The 23,866-nt window shown below is 39.0% G+C and overlaps 1 protein-coding gene across 1 annotated transcript in view; it reads right to left on the bottom strand.

Moving 5' to 3' along the window:
* CNTNAP4 (contactin associated protein family member 4) overlaps positions 1 to 23,866 on the bottom strand; it is a 294,703-nt gene that overhangs the window by 208,065 nt on the left and 62,772 nt on the right. Inside the window, exon 2 of the mRNA XM_087715908.1 lies at positions 13,850 to 13,960. Within this exon, the coding sequence (XP_087572034.1) occupies positions 13,850 to 13,960 (111 nt within the window). The remainder of the gene's footprint in view (positions 1 to 13,849; positions 13,961 to 23,866) is intronic.

Here is a 23,866-nt window from a genome sequence, read left to right as displayed (position 1 = left end):
TGATCGACAAGCTCAATATCTTAGCCACTGAGCCATCGCATCCCTTTTAATAAGGAGCTACTTGTGCATAATTCCACTGAGCTCTCATCTCGCCTCTAAAATCAACAAAATATTTAGACTTTTCATTTTAGACTATATTCCTATATGATCATTTAGAATCATCTTATAAATGTGGAAAGCTTTCAGTGAAATGAAGATATCTCTGACTTTACATTGTATATTTTGGGCATGAGCAATGGCATATTTCAAAATTCCCCTTAGTGCCACTAAGTTTTAACATAGATCATAAATTTCCCTTCAAACCCAGAGGAACTGCAACCTTGTTGGATGCCCCATGGATCAGAATTCATGGATTCTAGTTGATATAGCACATTACAATGGTATTAATAAAGGAACCCTCCTGGCTAAGGAAATACATTAAAGCAGGAAGCTCAAGAGATGAGAAATGGGATAAATAGAACGCACTTCTGGGCAACCAATTTTAGATGGCCATAGGCAATAATACGAATTTTGTTGGAGTCACTGTATTGATGGATCATATTAAAAGTATAACAGAAAATGCGATTGTGCCAAACTTATGTACGATTGGTGCTTGTAAGCACAGTCACAATTATCTTGATTTCCCTGGTCAGGAAGGTTTCTATTTTGAGGAGTTACATTTTTCATATATGTAGCACATTGGGGAAAAAAATAAAAATGTTTTTCTTTAATCCCTAATATTTCACTGAACTTTCCACAAGTAGCAAAAAAATAAAATAAAAATAAAATAAAATGACATTGCTTCTTCCATAGTAAACCACCTTCTTCCACCACCCCCCATCCCCATAGCCCCAATAAATTGCTTTCTCATAGTGCAGGTTATTTATACAACCTCCTATTTATAATTTCTCAATGTATCATGTATGTGAAGCAGAGAGAGTGCCTACCGGTTCGGACTGGTTTGATCAATTAGGTAGTAACTTGGCCGGCCACGCTCCCGAACTGGTTCTATCAGCGGTACCATAGCTGCCACCATCTTGTTTTTTGCTTCTGTGCATGCGCAGAAGCATTTTTTTAAGTACTGCACAAGTGCACATAGCTTGCATCAAGCGCTGCGCATGCAAAGCACATCCCTGAGTGAACTGGCAGTTACAGAAGCCGGAACCCATCCCTAATGTGAACTTAAAACGACCAACTTAAAAACCAAATGAGAATTTTTTTAGGATCTATATCTGTGTTATGTATCATTATGCTACCAATCAAACTATGTTTCACTGTTTTACATTTGAAAACCATATAAGCTTATGTACTGTGTATGTAAGTAATTTTTCACAGATCATTATAGCCCCTTAGATAAAGGAGATTTTTTTTTAATGGACAGCATTTAGCAAGACTGAAATTGCAAAACATACTGTTAAAAAAACATAATGCTTACCTCATATTCATATTTCTGCAGATCTCATTTACCAAAAAGCAAAAAAGGGGAATGCTACCAATTCCTGATGTTTTGTAAAAATAAAAATTTGTAAAAATTAATGTTCCTATTCAAAGGCATATCATGCGGTTCTGATCTGGCATTGTTAGCCCTTCTAGACAATCCAGAAAAGAAGCATCAACCATCATGCTACTTTTATTGTAAGGTAGCCCTAACATAATCTTGCAAATCTGAAAGCATCTTCTGGCCCCTTAATTTTACTCACTCAAAATCAGGGATTCTTTTGAAATATTTTCATCACCCTCATCCCCATCCCTCCTTTTGAACTGGATTTTATTTGTCAGATATTGTCTAGACACAGCTCTTCTTCCTGTCTTCAAGGTCCCTCCCCCTATTGAGGGGAGGGATTGAAAAATTTTAGCAACTGGTTCTCTGCCTGGTTGCTGGGTGGGTGTGGCCATGAGGACATGGCCTAGTCGGCTTCCTGCACCACGGTCATCAGAACTACCGATTTGGCGAATCAGATTAAAATTAACATCTGGTTCACCTGAACGGGTCTGAACTGGCTGAATCCCACCCCTGCCCCTACCATTTCAAACTTAGAGAGTCATCATGGTCATGTTTTTATAAATGAAGTTTGAGGAAAAATATATAAAAAGACTCAATGTTCTGCTCTTTATTATTGAATCTCTTTGTTTTAGCTTGAATCTCTATTACAGGTTGACAATGTCAAAAAAGTCATCTGATGGACATAACATGAGCCCCGGGGTCCTGAAATGGGTAATATGTTCAAAATATGTTCAATCTTAGTTGCAATAATGCTACTATACACTGACATAGTTGTTGAGAGAATTATTACAATCAGTGCCTGGGAAGCGTAGAGTAATGGCTGGAATCATGTGCAGACCACTGAACTGAAAACCTCAAGGTCAACCATATTATTTCCTAAAGGAAGAGGCAACTATGTAGTTCAAAAACAAATAAACACAAATATTTATTTTGTCAACCCTTCCTAATCTTGGAGCTTTCATGCTTCCAACTACTCCTTCCATGATTCTCTGTCAAGTTGCTTGAGGGAATCTGTCTAGCACACAGATACTCTCCTCCTAGAAACAAAACTGTCCTTTACGTAAACAAGTCAATCATTTTAAGAAGACTAGTAAGCAGGCTCATGAAAGAAGGAATCACTGTACCATTTATTTTCTCAGATCTTCTTAAATTTCTTTTACACATTTATCGTCACAAGACTGCCTCTTTTTTCAAGGTCGAATTTAGAGAGCAGTGTTGAAGTGTTCCTAAGGCTTCTGACCATTTCATCTCAGAAGTACAACATGCACTTTGAGTTTATGAAATTGCCACCACCTAATATTTCCTTAAGGCTTAATATCAAAGCAATAGGAGCAGCTGCTGTCTCATAATGAGACAGTACAATAAATCATCCCAGAGTTGATCAGTCAACTGGCATAGGGCTTATATTATTAAAGGTTCAGTGTTCACGTCCCCAGTACTTTAGAAAGGGCAAACTTTATTATTATTAATAATAAAAATTCTGAGTCTAACTAAGAGAGATAGCTTCTGTGAATAATCACAACAATTTCATCTATAAAAAGAAGAAATATACATGGCAGCTTGGCCATGATGATATTTTGCAGCTCTCTTTGTTTCTTATCTGATATACCTTCGTTCTTAAAATAATAAATACACTAAAGGAACAGGATCCAAACAGCACTAAATTAATTAATTAATTTTCTTTGTCAGCCATCTCCCCTATAAGGTGATTCTGGTGGCCTACAAATTATAGAAAAGTGAAAAAATAATTCAAAGATTAAAATGAGCCACCTTAAAATATTATTAAAAACTGTGCAAAAACCTTGCCTACAAAAGCCAAGAGATGGATGGAATGTGGATGAGATCTTTTTCCCCTGTCAGCCACTTCCAGTGGTGAGTGGCCCCCTCTCAGCCCCAGGCCAACTGGCAAAGCGAGGTCTGATACCCTTCAGAAGGCCAAATGGAGGGGACAGTACTCACCTCTGGTGGAAGAATGTTCCACAGGGATCTGGCCGAAGCAGAAAAGGCTCTTCTCTTTGATCCTTCCTGCTTCAATATCTTAGCATATGGGATCCATAGCAGGCCTCTGCCACTGGCACAATTGTGAAGAGAAAGCTCCTCAGATACCCTGTACTTAAAATTCATAATATGTTTCTCCTTTACCTTGTTTCAAATGAGATAAATTGGTCTTTGTTTTGGAAAGGAACAAACTATGCAGTGCCTAGATAATAGGTAAATGTTTCCCTGATTTCCATTTTGACCATACAGAAGCCACTCACAAAATTAACATAAACTGACCAATCTGAAACCTTGCCAGAAAATATGATCAAATTGTGAAATATTCTCATTCCACAGAAGTTCAACAGGTTACAAACTGCCTGTATATCTCTGAAAATCATTTCCCCCCCATAAGTTTCTACCTAACTTTAATGTGAGATTTGTTTACTGCAAAAACATTCAAGACAACTATTCATTCCACAGTCAGAAACAATTAAATTAAAGAATATTGCATGCAACTTAGTCTCTACATTATTCACAAATAAATAAATAGGTAAAACTCTATTCTTGTGCATAGAAGGAGGGGAAACTCTCCATATACATATGATTAATCTCCTTATACTATACTTTTATAAAAATAAGCCTTTTGAAATCTTTTTCATGGAAATATGCTTAGATTCTCTATTGAGCTATGAAAATGGGGTAGTCTTTGATAGCTCCATGTGTGATTTTTGAAAAATTTGAACCTGTGGCAAATTAAAGTCGCAGAAATATCTCACTGACATTCTAAACTCTTCCAGTTGCCCATGTTTGAATCTCTATATTTGGAAGGAAAATACATTTACGGTACATGGGATTGTAGAGATTTAAATATGACTAAGCCCCAAAATAGGTTGCTAAATCCACCCTTTTTCTAATCCTGAATGGCTAGTTTCTTGATAGCTATTAACAGTTGAAAAATGAAAAACATAACCATGAGATTTAGTCATGGATCTCTTAATGACAGTTCATGGGGACTTTTTATATCAATGACATTTGTACCAGCTGAATTAGCTAAGAAACCAAATTTAGAACCAAATATATCTTTAGCATAAAGATATTAAAATGCTATGCAAGGCAGTGGCATGTGGTTTCTTTGGTTTTTTCCATTCTTTTCTCTACTACAATTTGGGAATCAAATATTTTCTACTTGCTTTAAGCAGCAAAGGCTCTAATGGAAAAAATAACTTTTCAATGCAGAAGAATTATCAGAGGCTTTTTGTTGAAATCATAACTACAAGCAAAGTACTGTATTTTTAACAATTCTTTCTGATGTTTCAGCTTCTCTTTTCTCTATGATCCTTCTGTTTCTTTATCATATAATCTTTCATGATTAAACTAAATGATTGCTGGAAAAGAATTTTAGAATTAGAAGGGCATGATCTGAGGCTTGGGTGGCATGGTTTTCTATTAAATTAATATAAATATTAAGAATCATATTAGAAGTGACATATTGAGACTATGGAATAGATATAAACCCAACTGTGCTCAAAATGCTTTCATGGATCTCATCACAAGAAGTATTTTGCAGGAAAGAAACTGCAGGGAAAATGGTTAAATTACTGTGAGTTGATGCAAGAGGAACATAGAGAATGTAAGATGAAATCAAGAGAACAGAGACATTTAGTTTTCAAGGGTTTTCATATGCAAAATTAAGAGAAAGATTTAATGTGGATAATAGAACATTTAGAATTGAATTGAATGGTAGAAAACATATCTTCAAAGTTAAACTATGTAGAATGATGAATCTATCTTGCAATTCAATTTTACTGAGATTTGAAATGGAAGAACAATTGAAAGACTGATAAAATGAGCTATGAACTTCGGACATAACACATTGATGGAACAATAGGAAAATACATGGTTAAAAGCATTGAAATGTACATTACCTTATACCTTAAAAGATATATTTTTTTAATAAAACAATGAACCATTGATATATGATTTCAGAAAAGAGACATGGAAGATTACTATTAATGAACTATTATAGTGTTTCTTAACCTTGGCAACTTGAAGATGTCCAGACTTTAACTCTCATAATTCTGGGACTTGAAGCCTTGACATCTTCAAGTTGCCAAGGTTGAAAAACATTGGACTATTACTGTGATGGCTAATCTATAGCACACCTGCCACCAGTGGCACACTGAGCCATTTCTGAGGGCACACAAGGCGTTGCCTTGTCAGCTCCAACGTGCATGCTTCCAGTTCACACATTGGGCCATTTTTTTGCCCTCCAGAGACTTCAGGAGGCCCAAGAGCAACCCGGAAGTCCATTCCTGAATGTCCGGATTGCCCATTGGGCCATTTTTCTCTCTCTGAAGGCTTCAGGAGGCATTTGTCCTCCCCAGGCTCCTAGAAAGCCTCTGGAGCCTGGAGAGGGCAAAAAATTGGTCTACTGTGCCATTACACGCCAAAAGTGGGGATGAGGGTGGGGGAGTTGCATGAGCATCCATGGGGGAGTTGTGCCCGCATGCGGGGTATCATTCACATGTGCGGGGGAGGGAGGGTGCATAGAATTATGGGTGTGGGCACACAAACACACAATCCCCTTTCGGTACACAATGGCAAAAAGCTTAGCCATCACTAAACTATTATATGATTAAAGAAATAGAAAGACTCTGAAATACCCACAATGGAGGATTGGTTGATAAAGATGACAGGAGTAGCAGAGATAGAAAAATTAAATTGTTTGATTAGAGAAAGGTCAACGATTACAGTAATTAGTGACTGGAAACCCCTTATAGGCTTTTTATTGAAAAAAAGAAAAACATGAATTAGATTTGAATGTTAGAAAGGGTAGCTGATAGAGAAAGGGAATTCTGATATAACTTTAAAGAGAAAAATGAAAATATAAATATGTATATTAAAAAAGTACAAAATAGAGGAGACCCAAACTTGTTGGTAACCTCACATTGCTATGAAGAAGGATGCACATTTAATTCCACAGTAATTAAGATCATTGGCCATGCAGGCACAAAGGTAGTCAAGGAAGTGATTGAAGCCTAGGAAATGGGTTATCAGTTATCAGGAGTACTAAATTACCATCAGCCTATCAAATACAACTGCCAATCGCCAGCCATCTATGCACCAATCAGACAATAGGAAAGTACCATATAAACACAACTCACAGAACAGCCCATGTATTCCAGTAGAGAAATTAGCTGAAGATGGGGTCCAGCATGAGTCTGAAAGCTTGAAAGAGTAAACCCTTAGTCCCAGTGATTGACCTAAATTCAATTTTACATTAACTATTTCTGTTTAAAACTATATTTGAATGTCAGAATTTTGTGATTTTGGCTGCCTAGACATTTTTAACTGAGATATTGCACATTGCTGTCTCTGTATACCATGTACTAAATTAATAATTGAACAGGGACTTCACAATTCCAAGGTTTCTGTTAGGTCTGCAATTTTATGTCATCTAACTTTGGGTTTATTTATTTATTTCATTGATTTAAATTTATTGGCCACTTTCTATTACTGTATATACTCGAGTATAAGCCTAGTTTTTCAGCCCACTTTTTGGGCTGAAAAAAGCCGCCTCGGCTTATACTCGAGTCAGTGAAAAATTTGCCCGAAATGGAGGAGAAAAAGGGGCGGGGCCATGCCGCTGGGTGACACTCGTGAATGGCCCAGTGCCCCTGTGAGTTTCCCCTCCCTCTGTGTCAGTTTGCCGCGCAGCGCGCACCGCACCATCCCCCCTCCTCACGTTCTAATGTAATGCAGGGCTGTCTTACGATTCCCCTTCCTCCCCCTCCTGCCGCTCTGCAACGATGTCCCACCTCCTCCTTGTTATGGCAAGCAGCCACATAGCGATGTCCCACCTCCTCTGGTACAGTGATCCAATGATAGGAATCACTGTGCCGTGTGTCATAGGAGGCGGGACATCGCTCCCGCGGCTGCACGGGACATCATCATCACAGCGGGACATCAGCATCATGAGGTGAGTGAAGTATTTCATTGAATACACCGCTAGTTTACTGTTTTTCTTTGAAATAAATATTCAAAAACATTATTGGTATCTATTTTTATTTTTGAAATTTACCGGTAGCTGCTGCATTTCCCACCCTAGGCTTATACTCGAGTCAATAACTTTTCCAGTTTTTTGTGGTAAAATTAGGTGCCTCGGCTTATATTCGGGTCGGCCTATACTCGAGTATATACGGTATTTCACTTCTACCTTGAAGTCTTTCAATGAAAACAATTCAATTTCCTGTTGTATGCTAAATATACCTTTGTAGGGCTTGTGAAACTTGTCTGAAAGTTTGATTGAGACAAACTTTTGGGATGAGTTTATGGTTCAGCAAACTTTATCGAATAAATTAATTTCATCTTGCAGAACTGTCTCTTTCTGGGACTTCTCAACACTATTTTTTGTATTACTTTTCCCTGAACAAAGTTAAACTAACAGTTCTTGACTTGGGTATAGAGAAAATAGATCCAATTTTCACTTAATAGCACACGTTTTTTTTCTTTCTTTATGGTCCCTTCACTTTGCTTTATGTTTAAAGCTTAAGTTTGTACTTCTCACCTGCTCGAAAAGTTGGTCAGAAATTAAAGTTGTTTGTTTCCTACTTGAAACTGTGAAGAAGTGAAAGAATCAATAAGTTACAGTGAATAATGGGTAGTTTTTGTAGGTAGTACTTTAAGGCTCAGTAGCAATTTTATTACATCCAAGAAGATCTACTTTAAATGAGTGAGTCTAGATCCAATCTATGATTTTTTACTTTGTAGTTTTCACTTTTTTCATGCGTATGCTTAAATTGTTCGAATGTTTTCCTAGACATTTTCTTCCAAAATTGAGAAGGAAACTGTTTTGTGAAAACAGAGTACAGTATCAAAAGCAATATCATGAATTAAAAAAGAATTGAGAGGAGGTGTAATATTGTTATGGGAAAAGGAGCTATCAATTTTCATATTTCTCATCATAATGTATTATCTAGAATACTTATTAAGTTGTTTTCAAATATTTTATGATCACTTCCATAAAGATTGCTATGAAAGTTAAGGAACTGTTTTATCATGGTTTTCGTCATACATTCAAAATGTATGACATTAAAACTAAATATTTCCATTGTTAAACTACAACTAATAATAAAGAAAAAATCTGGAATTTGATCATGGTTTTAAATCTTATGTTAAGTTTCCTTAACACGGCAAATTGCTTTGTCCTAAGCAACTCACCTCATCAATTTGTATACAAGGCACTACCTTCCATATTTCTATTATACTTTCATTTATTTTATATTATACTAGCTGTATCTGGCCACACGTTGCTGTGGCCTAGTCTGGTTAAATGGAAAAGAAAGAAAAGAGAAAGCGCAAGTTTCTAATATGTTTCATTTCACAATGCTTGTGGGTATACAATATTTTTTGTTGTTCCATTGTCTGTGCAGATATAGAGATTGTCTGGTTTGCCGACTCTAGAACATGCAACATATAATTGTCCATGTGACAAACAATTTTCAATTGTGGAAAGACGTTGGACTGGGCACATTTACCAACAGCATGCGAAGAAAGAAACATTCCCAGGGTAGTTCCCTCTGGGCAGTGTCACATCGTTGCCAGCAGCGGCAAGGTTCGTGAGGGTCTTGCCCACCTGGAGGGCCCTGCCACTCGCTGCACCGGCCACGGCTCCCCCGGCAGAGGTGCCCCCACATGGAAGTAAGACACGGGGGCCCCTGCAAGAGCCGCCATGGAGGTGCCGGCGTGGCATCCTCCAAGCTCCCCACGACAGGCAGCCTCCAGAATGACGGGCTGGATGGGGCCCCTCCTGACATGGGTGGGGGAACCCCAGCATGGCAGGGAGGCTAGGGATGTTCCCCGTGGGCATAGTGGGGCAGTGGGTGGGCACTACCATTGGTCAGGCCTCGGGGCTGCTGGGCCAGGTGAGGCTGGTTGGGGGAGACAGCGCTGGGGCTGCTGGCCTTGTGGAAGTTGTTGAGCATCTCCTCAGAGAAGCTGTGCTCAGGCTCCCTCAAGTCGGTGGCCCGGGAGAGTGAGACGTCCAAGATCTCAGAGGAGGAGAAGTCCTCGCTGTGTGACTCGTCTAGGTCATCATAGCTCTCCGTGTCTTCGGTGATGCTGTTGTTGGAGCTGAGGCTGGCCAAGATCAGTGCTGGGGTCATGCTGGATATCTGGAAGCTGCTCTTCTTCTTCAACTGGACACCCACCAGACCCCTGATGCCTTCTTCTCCCTGCAAGAGCAGTGCCAGGCTCTTTGGCAGAGGCGTCCCGGGAGGGCAGGAGAAGACCAAGACAGAGGTGGTGGTGGAGGCCAGGGGAGGTGGCGTCGGCTGGGCCAGCAGACCAGGCAGGAAGTCCTCCAAGCCGGTGCTGCCGCTGCTGCTGCTGCCCACCCGCTGAGGCAGCATCGTGGGCTTTGCCATCTTTTTCCTCTCCCGTGACTCCGCTGCTGAGTCAGGCTGCTGCTGCTGCTGAATTGGGGCCAGCAGGAGGAAGGCCTGATGCCGCCACCGATGATGACAACGCCTTCCTCAGGCACCGGCCCGGCTGGGGTGAGGAGGGGAGGAGGAAGTGGCTGCCGCTCCTGACCCGGCTTCCTCAGTGGCAGTGGCGAGAGGAGGTGGCCAGTGTCCCCTAAAGAGCAGGAGGAGGAGGAACGAGCCGCTCCTGGTGACACCGATGTGAGGCAGCCCCTGCCAGCCACAGCTCCATCCAGAGACGCCACTGCAACCACCGCCTCACGGAGCACCCAGTGGCTGCCCCAGCACTGCTGTGCCTTAGGCTGACATCACTGCTGCCGCCCCATCAGAGCTGCCTTGGCAAGGCCATAGCTGGCTTGCTGTGAGGGGTGTGGAGAGCACGAGTGGCCAGCCAGGCTGAGGAGATGCTACGCCTCTGCCTCCTCAGCTGTTCTGCTGGGCTGGGTGGGGGGAGGCCATCTTAAGGGCAGGGGGAGGTGGGGCGAGGGATGGCGCAGGCACCGCGCCGCCTCAGACAACAAAGGCCCAGTGGGAGGGGAGGGGAGAGAGAGGAGGGGGAGGCTGAAGAGCTTCAGCTCCCCTTGGCAGAAATGGTCAAAACTCATCAGAGGAGGGTGGAAAGGGGAAAGGGTGCGGCCACAGCCCAGCCACACATATAAAGGGACCGTCAGGATGAAGCTGGAGAGAGGCCGAACTGTTCCGAATATACTATACTCACGAAATGAATGGTAAACGACACAGCTCAATTCCAAGGCAATGTCACACGAAATAATTAAATCAAAATGAAAATAAATCGAAATCTATGAAAATTCAATATAACAATGCAATCGGAAACATTGAAATGGAATCGTGAAATATTTAGTATAGCATGTATTGCTTTTACGTAAAACAGATGGTGCTGGTTTTCAAAACAGCATATTTTTACCTGTCACAGGTATGATATCTATATAATATAGGTACATAAAAACACACATGTATTTGAATGCAACATTGTGTCAAAATTTGAAAGCCATCAGTGAAGAACCTTTGGAGATTTAATATTTTGAACAAACAAACATTTACATTTTTATTTATATATAGATTATCACAACAGATTATCTGGATAGCCAGTAATGTTTGCAATAAAACTTAGAGATTTGTCTAAACTTAAATTAACTGCCATACCAACACCTGTTTTTTTGTCTATTGATCTAAGCATCTATTCTTTTAACCCTGAGTCAAGTTTTAACAACTATTATATCTTAAATGAAATCCGCTTTATGGAATAATATCACAAGCATCTTTATTATGAATGCTTGATAAAATATTCTTCCCCTCTCACATCAAAGTTCAGCTCTACCCATAATCCTATTTTGTTGATTTATGGATTCAGTATCGTCCCTTTGTAAAATCACCCTTCAAAACCTGTTCTTCACAATTGGTAAGAATATTAGCATGTTACCTGGAATAGTACTAAAAACAATTTCATGATTAATACCAACACCTTGATATTTCCAACAATATTCAGTTCTGGGTGGAGATCGTGGGTTTCTATGCTGATATACTAGTGACTGGTTTTGAGAAAGCATGTAAAATTTGGGCAAACTAAGACATGGTTTCACCCTTTAGTAGTTTCTGCCAAAGATTATAAATATTAGTGTATCTCCAAGCAGAATTGGAATTATTCTTTATATTTTGATTTTGAATATCAGAGTAGACCCTAATTTGAAAGAAACAGACTTTCCTACTGCCCAATGAGAATAATTGCCAAATCTTTTGAATCTGCCTGAACCCAAAGTTATTCTTTCTCCAATCCTGACCTTCCAAGCAGACTTCTTTTTAACAATCTCTTAATTAAAACTAAATAGGTATTATATAAAAATTCTAAGAAGCAAATTGGTTTTGCTCTTCAGAGCAAACTGGTTTGCTCCCAGCTGATCTTTGGAGCAACAGATTCACCAGTCTGAACTGGTAGAATCCCACTACTGAAACACTTTCCTTGGTAACTAGTTCTGCTTTAAGGAAGTCTATCACCCACAAACATTCAATCTGAATGTGCCTTTCTGAGATGTATGACCATTTCTTATGTGTTCTGTACTCAGAGATAATAGACACAGATCTTGATTTTCTTCTGTGTGGTATCTTTCCAGAAATGTGAAGGGTTCTCCCATAATTGGCTTACCGGTAGTCATCTTTTCTGAAGACAAAACCTATCCAACAAGTTTAACGACTCTTCCTAGCCCCCAGATCACCTACATTGGCTTGTCTGCACTTATTCCAGTTCTCAAACTGGAATTCCCTAAACATAGAACTCAGGATGAGACCTGATTCATTTAGAATAACATAGAACAATTGCTTACCATAATTTGGAAATGATACTTTGGTTGATGTATAAAATTGGACACTCTTGTAATGAGTTAGAAATTAGGATGAGTTGCTTTCATTTTATCGTTCCCCAGTTCTCAGTCTTTTTTGCAATCTTTTTTTTCTCTCTCTTTTGAGAGTCTTTGAAATTCAGTACCTGCAGTCACAGTGCCATATTTTGTCATCAATCTGCCTCTGCTTTTATCTTATCAGCTTTCTCTACCACCACCACCACCAAACACACTATTCTAAGAAGGCAAATGTATTATAAATCTTTGTAGCATTTCTCAGTTCTAAAAAGTATGTGATACCTGTCATAGTACATGCAAGAATTTGCAAAGACCTTTGATTTGTTAAAAAAGCATCAATTTTTGCTTGTTCAAGATTTTTTCCTATCTCGCAGATTAATTTAAAAGCCTATTAAATCTAAGCCTGTTGTTGACCAGCCATCTGAATAGCAAAATTCCTGTTTTAAATGGAATCAATCTTTTTTGCTGAGAGCGACACTTACATGAAATATCAGCAAAGCTCTTATCGGCTCAAGTCTTCTCTGAGAAGAGGATATGTATTTCACCAACAGTTGTCAAGAGCAGAATGAAGGAGCCAAATTGAAACCTGAGATAAATTTCTCAGACTAATCTCATTTCCTTTTTTTTTTTGACTGAATAATTTTCTGAATAGATTATGGGAACATAACTTTGGCAAAGCATTTCACAATGTACCCCATGTTATTCTAATTAGTGTGCCAAATAGGCTGGAAGGCATTTCTGCTAGGTGGTTCCACAGCCAACACGGCCTCCTTAGCATGCTGTTATCCTGCTATAACAGCTCTCATCCATCAGCGAGCAGGTTCTGCATTTTGAACCACTGGTAACTTCCAACTCAGCTTCAAGGGCAGCTGCTGACTGTGTGATGTTTCCGTTCTGATTGGCTAGAGAACTGCGACGGAGAATCAGCTACTGATACTTACCAGACTTCATTGCAATTTAATTTATGTGCACAACAAATTGCATGTATTAACAAACATCCTAAAAGGTTGAGTGGTCAGGAAATCCTCATCCTCGATAGAAAAGAAGATGCCTTGCAGAGATATCTCCTTGAAATAATCTGAGAGAGACTCAAACAGCCTGCCTTTTCCCAATCCCAGATCTGTGCCCTTCATAACCCTTGGTTTCCCTTGATTTCCCTTTTCTGGTGCTCACTTGTCAGAGCGAAAACATTTGCCTTCTACCACTGTTTCTCATCGCTGTGCCTGTAAAATAGGACACACAGCTCAGTGAACCAAATTGGATAACATTGACTGCAAACTGAGACTCTAAATCTGTGATAATGAAGCATTTCCAGTAAAATTTGAAATAGAGAATGCAGATTATCTCCCATCTGAGTTTAAGCGAGACGGTTATGGCTTCTGAGGGCTTTTATATTCCACCAAATACATCACAGTATTGATAAAGGCTTGCTTCTATTTTGGCATTTTAATTTAACTTACAATTCATTTGATTTCATAAATCTCTTTTGTAAACTTTCTGAAATTAAGAAGAATAACCAAGGGAACACTTACCATCTCTTCGATTAAGCCTTGCAAATCCTGGACTGTGACTACTGGACAGTTCTGATGAGCTGCTGAATGATGACTGGGACAAGGCTGACACTAGCTGATCATCACAATTATCTGTTGGGCAAAAAATATCATGCTTCAGGCTTCTACATTTAAAAGAAGGACTTCTAAAAGTAACAACTAAAACAGAACATTGCAAACACTAGAGTTGAATTTATCTTTCTCTGATCACGTCTCACATTGTTTGCTTTGAGTCTATTACAATTGCCATTACTGAGCTGAATTTTTTGATTTGTCAGTTACATTAGATTACCATGGTACAATTTATTGGATTTTCTGACTCTTCCTGTGTTCCTTTTTCTAAACTAACTTTGAGGAAAGATTTCATAAATGTCTGAGAGGTTACTAGCTACTGTTGATGGCAAGAACAACAGTTATCTGCCCGTAAAGTTTTAACTTATATACGAACACAAACACAACAACATGCACACACATATACACAGAATCATCCAAGAAAACAAATGTTCATGAATGAAGGCAAATATTCATGTCCCACAATAAAGTTGCAAGATTCAATCTGGGTTGGTCACTGGGACTAGAGGTTTGGTCTTTTGAACTTTCGGACTCATGATGGAGCCCATCCTCGGAGAACCTCTCTCTCACCAGAACACATTCTGTAAGAAGAAGTTCCCTGAGGATGGGCTCCATCATGAGTCCGAAAGCTTAAAAAATTAAACCTTGGATTCTGGTGTCCAAAAGAGACTGGATCCTGCAAAAGAAATACTCTAAAATCATTGAACCAATCAATCATGAACTGTCACTTGAGCTTCAAATGACCTGGGTCAAATTACTCTACTTTAGACATATTATTTGAAGAGTCAGTTCTCTGTAGAAAACTTTACTGCTGGGAAAGATAAAAGGAAAAAGAAATAGATGACCGGCAATAAGGCAGATGGACTCAGTTACAGTAGCAATGGGTGTGCTGTTAAAAGCCCTGAAAAGTCAGGCTAGGAACAGTTTGACATGAAGAAAATCTATCTATATGGCTGCTAAGAATCAACACTGATGGGTGCCATATAAGTCAATCACTGCACCTACATTGTATGCATGTGAGTGCATTTGGTATTGTTCAAGGATTGTTTTGATAAAAAGATGCCCACATTAAGAACAGACACAATAATTCTCTAAGTGGGCCTTTTTTGTACTGCTTGCTTGACATATAAAACAGACATGAAATCATTACTGAATAATTACTAATAGGTAAATTCCAGATATTTTTTAATGCAAAGAAGCAATGGTATTTCCCAAAAAGTGGATTTTGCAATACTTCACAATCAAAAACACCTATCTAAATCAATACATGATATTAAATCCCTCTCCAACTTTCTTCTGTATATATATTTGCAAAAAAACAACAACTGCCAAATCAATACCTACTGCAGTTTTGGGTGGAAAAAAGATTGAATGAAATAACAAATTAACAAAAAGCGGAGGAAATGAAAGTATTGTGCATATTTTTGTTTTGTTTAATAAATACAGATATGTGAAAACATTATCATTTATAAAAATTACCAGTAAATTCAAGAACAGCAGTTAATCCAACAATGATGAGCAGAAATATATTTCCTTTCACACAGTTAAATTACTAGAAGCTAGAAGTGATTGCAATATTACATCTATTTTTAAATGAATTCATTATTGAGTCACCATACTGTTTATAGAAATCATAATTATAATATAACCAGAAGCATTAGAATCAATACCTGTATGAAATTTTAAATATTACCCATTCTCTATGAAGGTTATGTTCATAGAAACTGACTTATATCCAAATTTTACTTTAGCATTATTTTGCCAAGGATATAGAGACTATCAACATATTCTTCTATGTACAGGAAGCATGAATATAAGAATTGGTGATTAATAGTCATAGACCCTGGGATAGTGTCCAATATTAGCCATCATAGAGGGCCATATACAAGGTCATATCCGCCCAGTTCTGTTTGCCACTTCTGGCACACATGCTATAGGTTCACCATTATTGGTATAGGGTTTTCTGCTTGAGCAGAGGGTTGGACTAGAAGACCCCTAAGGTCCAACTTTATTATTCTAATTCTGTTCTAATTCTAATCAACAATAAGCTCTTAGTACAACAGCAAGAAATGTTTGGATATAAATGAAAGAATGTTTGCACCACTTTAGAATGCATAATATCTAGATATGAATGATGATGAAGAACTCATCAAATGTCTGAAGAGATGCAGCTTAACCATTTCAGGTTTATTTTGCTGAAAATAAGCCATTTTTAATACATGAGAGAGATGTTTGAATAAAAATGAAAGACACTTGTATCACCTTAGAATGCATAATATCTAGAGATGGAGATTGATCTGTAAAATTCACATTCTAACGTGATGTTATCAATGGTTGTCCTTTGTAACATGCAAATTTTACTACGCAGTTTTTCTATTAGGAAGATCAACTTTTATACATTGCTACTTAACTTCTTACAAATTCTGTGCAATATTCTCTCCATATGATTACAGTGTTTACCCGAAAATAAGACAGGGTCTTCTTTGCTTTTGATCCTGGAATAAGCACTTGGCCTTATTTTCTGGGAGGTCTTATTATTTTTGAAGTGCAGGAAGCGGCTAGCGTGGTCAGCTCATGGCTGCTGCTGTGTTGCAATATTTTCAGGGGAAGACTTATTTTAGCACATGCGCTCAGAAGCCCGATTGTGCATATTATCTGAGGAGGTCTTATTTTCGGGGAAACGGGGTATATTCCATGGATTTGAGGAGGTGGACTATGATTCACAAAAGCTCTATAGTGGTGAATGTGTTACTCTTATAATTACTACCAGACTTTATTTTATTGTTTATTAATATTATCCTTTCTGTTAGAAATTAAATCAAGTTTCCTGAAAATAACATTAAAAAGTATGATATAAAGGAGATTGATTGCATTTATGAATTAAGCAAAACACATATAACCATTTGTATAATTTGCAAAATGCATCTCTGGATATTTTTGAAGTGGAAATGCTGGATATAAGATTTTTAAAAAGAGAAAATAATAAGTTGCATTATGCTTGGTATTTTAGCAAGGGAACATATTTTACAATGGTTCCCTGGGGAAAATTCATTTTAAGTAATAGGAAAAATAGCAAAGTCTCTAATGGGACAAAAGAAATGACTTATTAGACCTTGTTTTGTGTAAACCTCACGAGTTAGAGACATGGATCAGAATATGTGGCCGCAACTCCCTGAAACATGCAAAATATATACATACATATATATTTCATATATATTTTATATATATAAAATGATGGGACTTATCCCACAGACTAGGCCTCCCCCGAATTCTATCTGCTGGCCAATGTCGGCTGGCGACTCCTTGGGGGAGGGCCTTCTCTGTGGCTGCTCTGGCCCTCTGGAACGATCTCCCTGTGGAGATCCGGACCCTTACTACCCTTCCGGCCTTCCACAAAGCAGTTAAGACCTGGCTGTTCCGGCAGGCCAGGGGCTGTTGAACTATCCTGCCCCATTCGAGGTTACAGCTGTTGTAGTATTTTAAATTGTTTGTTTAAATTGTTTGTTTTTATTTTATTTTTATATCCCCCCCCCCTTTTTATTGTAAGCTGCCCTGAGTCTCTCAGAATAGGGCAGCATACAAACCTAATAAATGAATGATCTAAATGAAATGACTTGATGCTTTTAAGAACTAGTAGAGAAGGATGGTAGCCATTTTTTAATTGTTCCCTGACCAGAGTCATGCAGAAGTTACACTGTGTTCATAGATTCTTGTGTATGAGATCAACCCTGACTGTTGTTTAGAAGGCCAGATCCTGAAGATGAAACTCAAATACTTTGGCCACTGAATGAGAAGGAAGGACACACTGGAGATGAGCCTAATACTGGGAAAGATTTAGGACAAAAGAAGAAGGGGACAACAGAGAATGAGGTCGCTGGATGGAGTCATCAAAGCAGTAGGTGTGAGCTTAAATGGATTCCAGAGAATGGTAGAGGACAGGAAGGCTTGGAGCAACGGTGTCCATGGGGTGGCGATGGGTCAGACATGACTTAGAAACTAACAACAACAACAACAACAACAACAACAACAACAACAACAACAACATAACTGCTATAATTCACAACTGCAAATTTATCACTTCAAAGCTCATTATTGCAATCACCTGTTGCTTTTTCAGGCCATTGAGTATTCAGGCAAGGAAGGAGGTGGAAATGTAGATTAAGATGGGAGCTATTTACTGGTGAGGGCAGGATATGTAAGCAAGATTGATCAGTAATTGATCAGCACTAACCAGCTGGATTCCTTGTTGCCCTTCAGTTTTCAGCTACTTCTAAAGATAGCACTCGCATCATCAGCAAGCATATAACAGCACTTGATAAGATTCAGAGAAAAGGCCCATATGCATTTCACAAAATTACTAGGACATTAATCTGCAAGAACTGGTGGGAAAAGCAAAGCAAATTTTCTGAGTTTTAGACTGCAGGGTGAAAGTCTGAACCGGTTGAAGAGTTAACTCAAGCAGTCTTCAGGGAGAAGGAGAAAAAAAGAAGGAAGGAAGGAAAAATGCAGGAGCGAAAGAGAGACAGGCATTTACTACTGGTACCAGTGGAGCCAGAGGCTGATGTATATTGACTTTACTTATAAAAGTAGCAGCTTAAAAACCATACGTCTGAAAATGAGCAGAGTAAGCCAAAATAGAAAAATGGAGAGAGCACATTGTCTAGCAGGGGAGGTGAAGCAGGGAAGGCAGAAATGCAATTAAAATGAAAGGTCAAGGAGAGATAAAATACAAACGCAGGAAGGAGTGGATCAACCTATACATAAATATTGGCCCATCATCACATTAAAACTCTCAGAATTTATCTACAGCCATATTCTACAATATCTTGTACTGCAGATTTAAAAAGAGAAAGATTTTTTTTCCAGCAGCATGACAGCAAAGGATTCATATGAGGGGGAAAAATGAAAGAAATTTAGTTCTTTTCTCCTTTTGGAATACAAAAGTATGATGATTCTTGAGAGATTTGGCATCTGTAGCTTTCAAATAAAATGAAGTCTATTTATACCCGGAATTCCATTCTTTTCCAAATGGTGGATTCTGAGGCATGATATAAAGCCTCAATCATAAGCACATTCTTAGCACTTAATGTACTCCAGAATAATCCCATTCATCTCTGCAGAGCAAGCCATTCAGGCAGCAATCCTATGCACGCTTAACTTGAAAGAATTTTACTTTTAACATCTGAAGTCCTTCTCAAATGCAAATTACTGTATTCAGGGAGCAGTGAATATAGCAGAAACATAAAGTTTATAATGGCAAAGCTTATGGTATCCTTCTCTTTTTCTTAAAAAAAAAAGCACAGCAAAGGAATGTTAAAAAATAATAAAGCTTTTTTCCTCCCTTTTGTTATGGACTTGGATGCTCACAGAAAAAAGACTGTGGGAAGTTATCATCCAGCCCTCTCCCAGAAAAATGAAATATCCTAGGAAATATTGAAAAGGCAGAATATTTTTCTGAGTGTGAAAAGAAAGAAACATGTTTTAAAAGACAGAATAGCTGTCTGTAGCTTCCTGCCCATCCCCACCTTGTTAATGGGCTATTAAGAAGACCAAGCTAGTCCACTTTACATAATAAAGACTTCTCCACTTCAGCTACAGGAAAGCATGATAATATTGGCCCCAACTGACCACATGGCATCTGAGAACTCAACCAAACCTGAATTCAAAACACAGCCCAGAGAGTTGTCCCTGCATGGCCCCATGGGAGTCTGACAACCAATCAGAATACATTTCTTACACAAGAACAGGAAACAGAGAGGCGGGACTGAACAGGTTCTAAAAAGCCTAGCAAGCCCCTCCCTCAGCTCTTTTCTTCTTCTCCACCAACATTGAAGCATGTGATCACCTTTTCTGTTCAGGGCTCAAGCCATGTGGCCCTGCCCAACAATAAACCATCTTTCCAAGTAGCCTCCATGTCTCCAGTGTCTTTTTCCCCACTTGGAGCTGAACTCAGAAGGACATTTCTTTCATCAGGACAAAGTTGGGGATTTTTTCAGATGGAAGTCTTGTGATATATTGTTAATGAACAAAGAATATACTATGACGAATTAAACTTCTGATTGTTGGTTAGGTTTTCCCCCCACACATATGTGCTAGTCATTCCCGACTCTAGGGGGCGGTGTTTATCTCCATTTCAAAACCAAAGACCCAGCACTGTCCTAAGACGTCTCCATGGTCATGTAACCAGCATGAATACATGCCAAAGGCACACAGAACACTGTTACCTTCCCACCAAAGGTGGTTCCTATTTTTCTACTTGGATTTTTACATGCTTTCGAACTGCTAGGTTGGCAGAAGCTGAGACAAGTAACAGGGGCTCACTCCATTACATGGCACCAGGGATTCAAATCACCGAACTGCTGACCTTTCTGATTGACAAACTCAGTGTCTTAGCTACTGAGCCACTGTGCCCCTCGTTGATTAGCACAAAGAAATTCTCATCAGATATTGATTATTGTATTAAATGAGTGTTTTTCAATCTTGGAAACTTTAAGATAAGTGGACTTCAAGTCCCAGAATTCCTCAGTCAGCCTGCTGGCTGGAGAATTCTAGAAACTGAAGTCCACACATCTTAAAGTTGTTAAGGTTGAGAAACACTGAATTAAAGCATGCAAGAGATGTCCCATCAACTAATTTAGGTAAACTATGGAATAACCCAGAGGTGGGTTCCTACCAGTTCGCACCTATTCGGTAGAACCGGTTCGTCAAATCTACCGAACCGGTTAGAAGAGGTCCCACCAGTGGACCCGGAAAGCAGGCCACACCTACAGAAGAGGTTCCAAAAAAATTTGAAACCCACCACTGGTCCTTGGATAGGATTATTCTACACTATTATGCTCATATTTATAAAACTCAGTGCCTCTGTGAAAGGTAAGGATGACTACTGCGTTTGTGGTGCAATCGGAACATTGCGTGTGTTGAAGTTGTTTTAACACAAACCGAAGATGCCTTTTAAAAAACAAGTTTACATCATATTCTTATGCATGCCAGTGCTGTGTGTGAGGTAATTTCAGGTGGTTCTGACAAGTGTCGTCGGCATCTTCATATCCGGACACATGGGTGGCAAGCCACTCCCATCCGGTCACATGGGTGGCAAGCCACTCCCACAAAGGAGGCCACACCCACAGAGTAGGTTCGAACAATTTTTGAAACCCACCACTGGAATAACCTTTATTCTTTGGGAAACTTGAGTATAAATATTTTTTTAGCCTTAAATGAAAAGATAAAGTCAATTCACATGCAAGGATTAACAGGAATACCCACAGCAAGGTTGTAAAACTCCTGGCCCGCAGGCTAGATGCGTCACACACGGGCCACTCCCACCTCCAGTTTAGCGAAGGGAGAAAAAGTCATGATAAGTCACATGACAACAACATAACATCACAGGTTTGACACGTGATCTACAGAATGCAGGTTCTCTTGCTTAAAAGCTAATGACAAAATGTCATTGGTTTTAAAGGAACTCGATAGCCTCCAGAATGAGTATTACAATTTCAATTTCAAATTCAAATTTAATGAATTTATATGCCGCCCAATCCCAAAGGACTCTGGGCGGCTTACAGAATACATTTCTAAAGAATAAAAAAAAAAAAATAGAGAGAAAAGCAGGTTAAAAAAGAACACATCATGTATTCAGTCTAGGTGGGGCTGGACCTCATTCATGAGGTCAAAGCCCCAGGCCTGCCGGAATAGCCAGGTATTAGTAGCCTTTCGGAAGGCTGAGAAAGTGGGGAGGGTCCGGATCTCTGGGGGTAGATCGTTCCATCTTGAGAAGAATTTGAAACAATTGCTCTTGGATTTCAAGATGGCCTAATCAAACTGACTATGTTTGTAAGGTTTGTTGGATTAGATGTGATGCCATAACTCAAGCAGTGTCATTTTCCAGAAGAGAGCTGATTTATGATTTTAAATGGCAAATCAACAGTGGAAATGTCTTATTGTTTGGCAGCCTCTAGATTTATAGTTTCACCCTCATCTGGATTGTGCAGACATGGATTGCATAATCATGGTCTATTGATTAAGCCATGATTTACTACTTTCACATATCATATTTAAGTCATACATTATAGTTTATAGCCATAATGGCTGGGTGCAAACTATTAAAGATTACTCCTCTCTCTTCCCCTGAGTCTGCTAATAAGATACTCCCTCTCCATTTTAAAGGGAAGAAGAGAAATATGTACAGATGGAGAGATAATAAAACATCCAAAGTGTTTCATCTGAGACACTTTTATGTGATGCTACTGCAAAGCAGTTTCTCTTAAAAAGGTCAAGCATATGAACCGAATTATAGAAATCCAGGTTTATTTACAAATTCTTTTTTATACTGTATCAAATACACATTTCAGGAATGTAAAATGAATAACTTAGAGAACAACATAGTTTATAGAAATCATTATTAATCTATATTAATAAGCAACATTAATACCTCAAAATTCATGAAGAAAATAATTTCATAGCCAAAAGGTCTCTGTCATTTTATTTTATATTTCTATTGCCACCATTTAAATTCTTTTAGCCAACTAATCCTGCTTTATTCAAAAAGAACACCCAAAGTTTCTGGCTCAATCAGTGATTCATAAGAGAAAATGCACCGCTGAGCAAAAGGTTACAATGCAATATTTATTTGTAGATAAGTGTAAAAATTTGTTGCAAGGCCAACTTTATAGTATGATATCTATTGGCAAAGTGTCAGAAGGGTTTAACTTCCCACACATTCCCAAAGGAAACAATTTTCTCAGCGTTTGTTCCTTGTAACGCTGAACAAAAATGGCAAGTTAAGGCATGTTTAAGCAGTTATTTAAAGACACAATGTTAAACTGCAGTTTAATTGCAATGGTAAATGCTGCCTAAGAATAGTTTGTAAATTCCTGGCTATTAAAATTTTCTCCTAATTTTTGTAGGTTTGAGAACCACCCAAAGCATCTCTGCCCCTGATGATGAACCTATATGTGCCCAAAGTGGCACATGAAGCCACGTCGCCCGGCATGCGTGGTCTTGCCTGTTTTTCTTCCAGGTTTATGGCGCGCATGCATGTGCAATGATCAGCTGTCCTTCACACGTGTGACTGAAAACTGGTGTGTGCATGTGCACTGGGCAGCTGATCACTGGGCGTGCATGCACGCGAGAGCCCAGAAGTTCATCTTTTCCAGACTGCAGCCCTGACGAACACACATGTGCACTCGGTGCCAAAAAGGTTCGCCATCACTGATCTATGCCAAATCTTCTGGAAGAAATGAGTGCTTCAAAGTACATTGCTTGCACCAATTTGCTTTATGTGTGGATAGTCTACAGTGAGATTCATAATTGAAATCTGGAAACCTAATAATTCAAGTCACAACAAAGAACCTAAGAGTGATTAAAATAGCATCTAAAAATATAAGCAGTTTCAAGCAGGGTGCTTTTGGGTTAAAATTAGAGTGTTCAAATCTGATAAATTCAATTATAGCTCATTGCACAGTCAGCCAAATATTTAGACTGGATTTGCCATTTTTATCTACATACAAGTTCTTTCCCTCTAGAACAGGGGTGTCAAACTTGCATGGTCACATTGTCGTCATGTGATGTATCCCAACTTTTTTCCCTTTGCTAAACTGGGTGTAGCCAGTGCGTGACACATCCAGCCCACGGGCCATGAGTTTGACAGCCCTGCTCCAGAATAGGCAGCTGTTGTTGTTTCATGGAGTTAAAGGCGTCACTGCAGGATGTAAAGCTGCCTTTTGCAATTGACTGATAATGATTTTGTTAATGCTTGATAGTGTTCAAGTGGTGCTCCATTTATATTGGGATTGCTCTATTATTATTGGTACTGTAAGGAAGCCACTCCCCCACCCCAAGAATGAAATATTTTGGGTAATATTAAAAGAGGCAGGATATTATAGTTCCCCAAAGGAGAAATGGAAGAAAAATCTTAACAAAGGCAGAAAG

Source organism: Thamnophis sirtalis, unplaced genomic scaffold (assembly GCF_051295495.1).
Source record: "Thamnophis sirtalis isolate CommonGarterSnake01/CBP01778 unplaced genomic scaffold, rThaSir2_p1.2 scaffold_5, whole genome shotgun sequence".
Classification (NCBI taxonomy): Eukaryota; Metazoa; Chordata; class Lepidosauria; order Squamata; family Natricidae; genus Thamnophis; species Thamnophis sirtalis.
The sequence above is the reverse complement of the archived record's forward strand: the minus strand, read 5'-3'. Positions and strand labels throughout refer to the sequence as shown.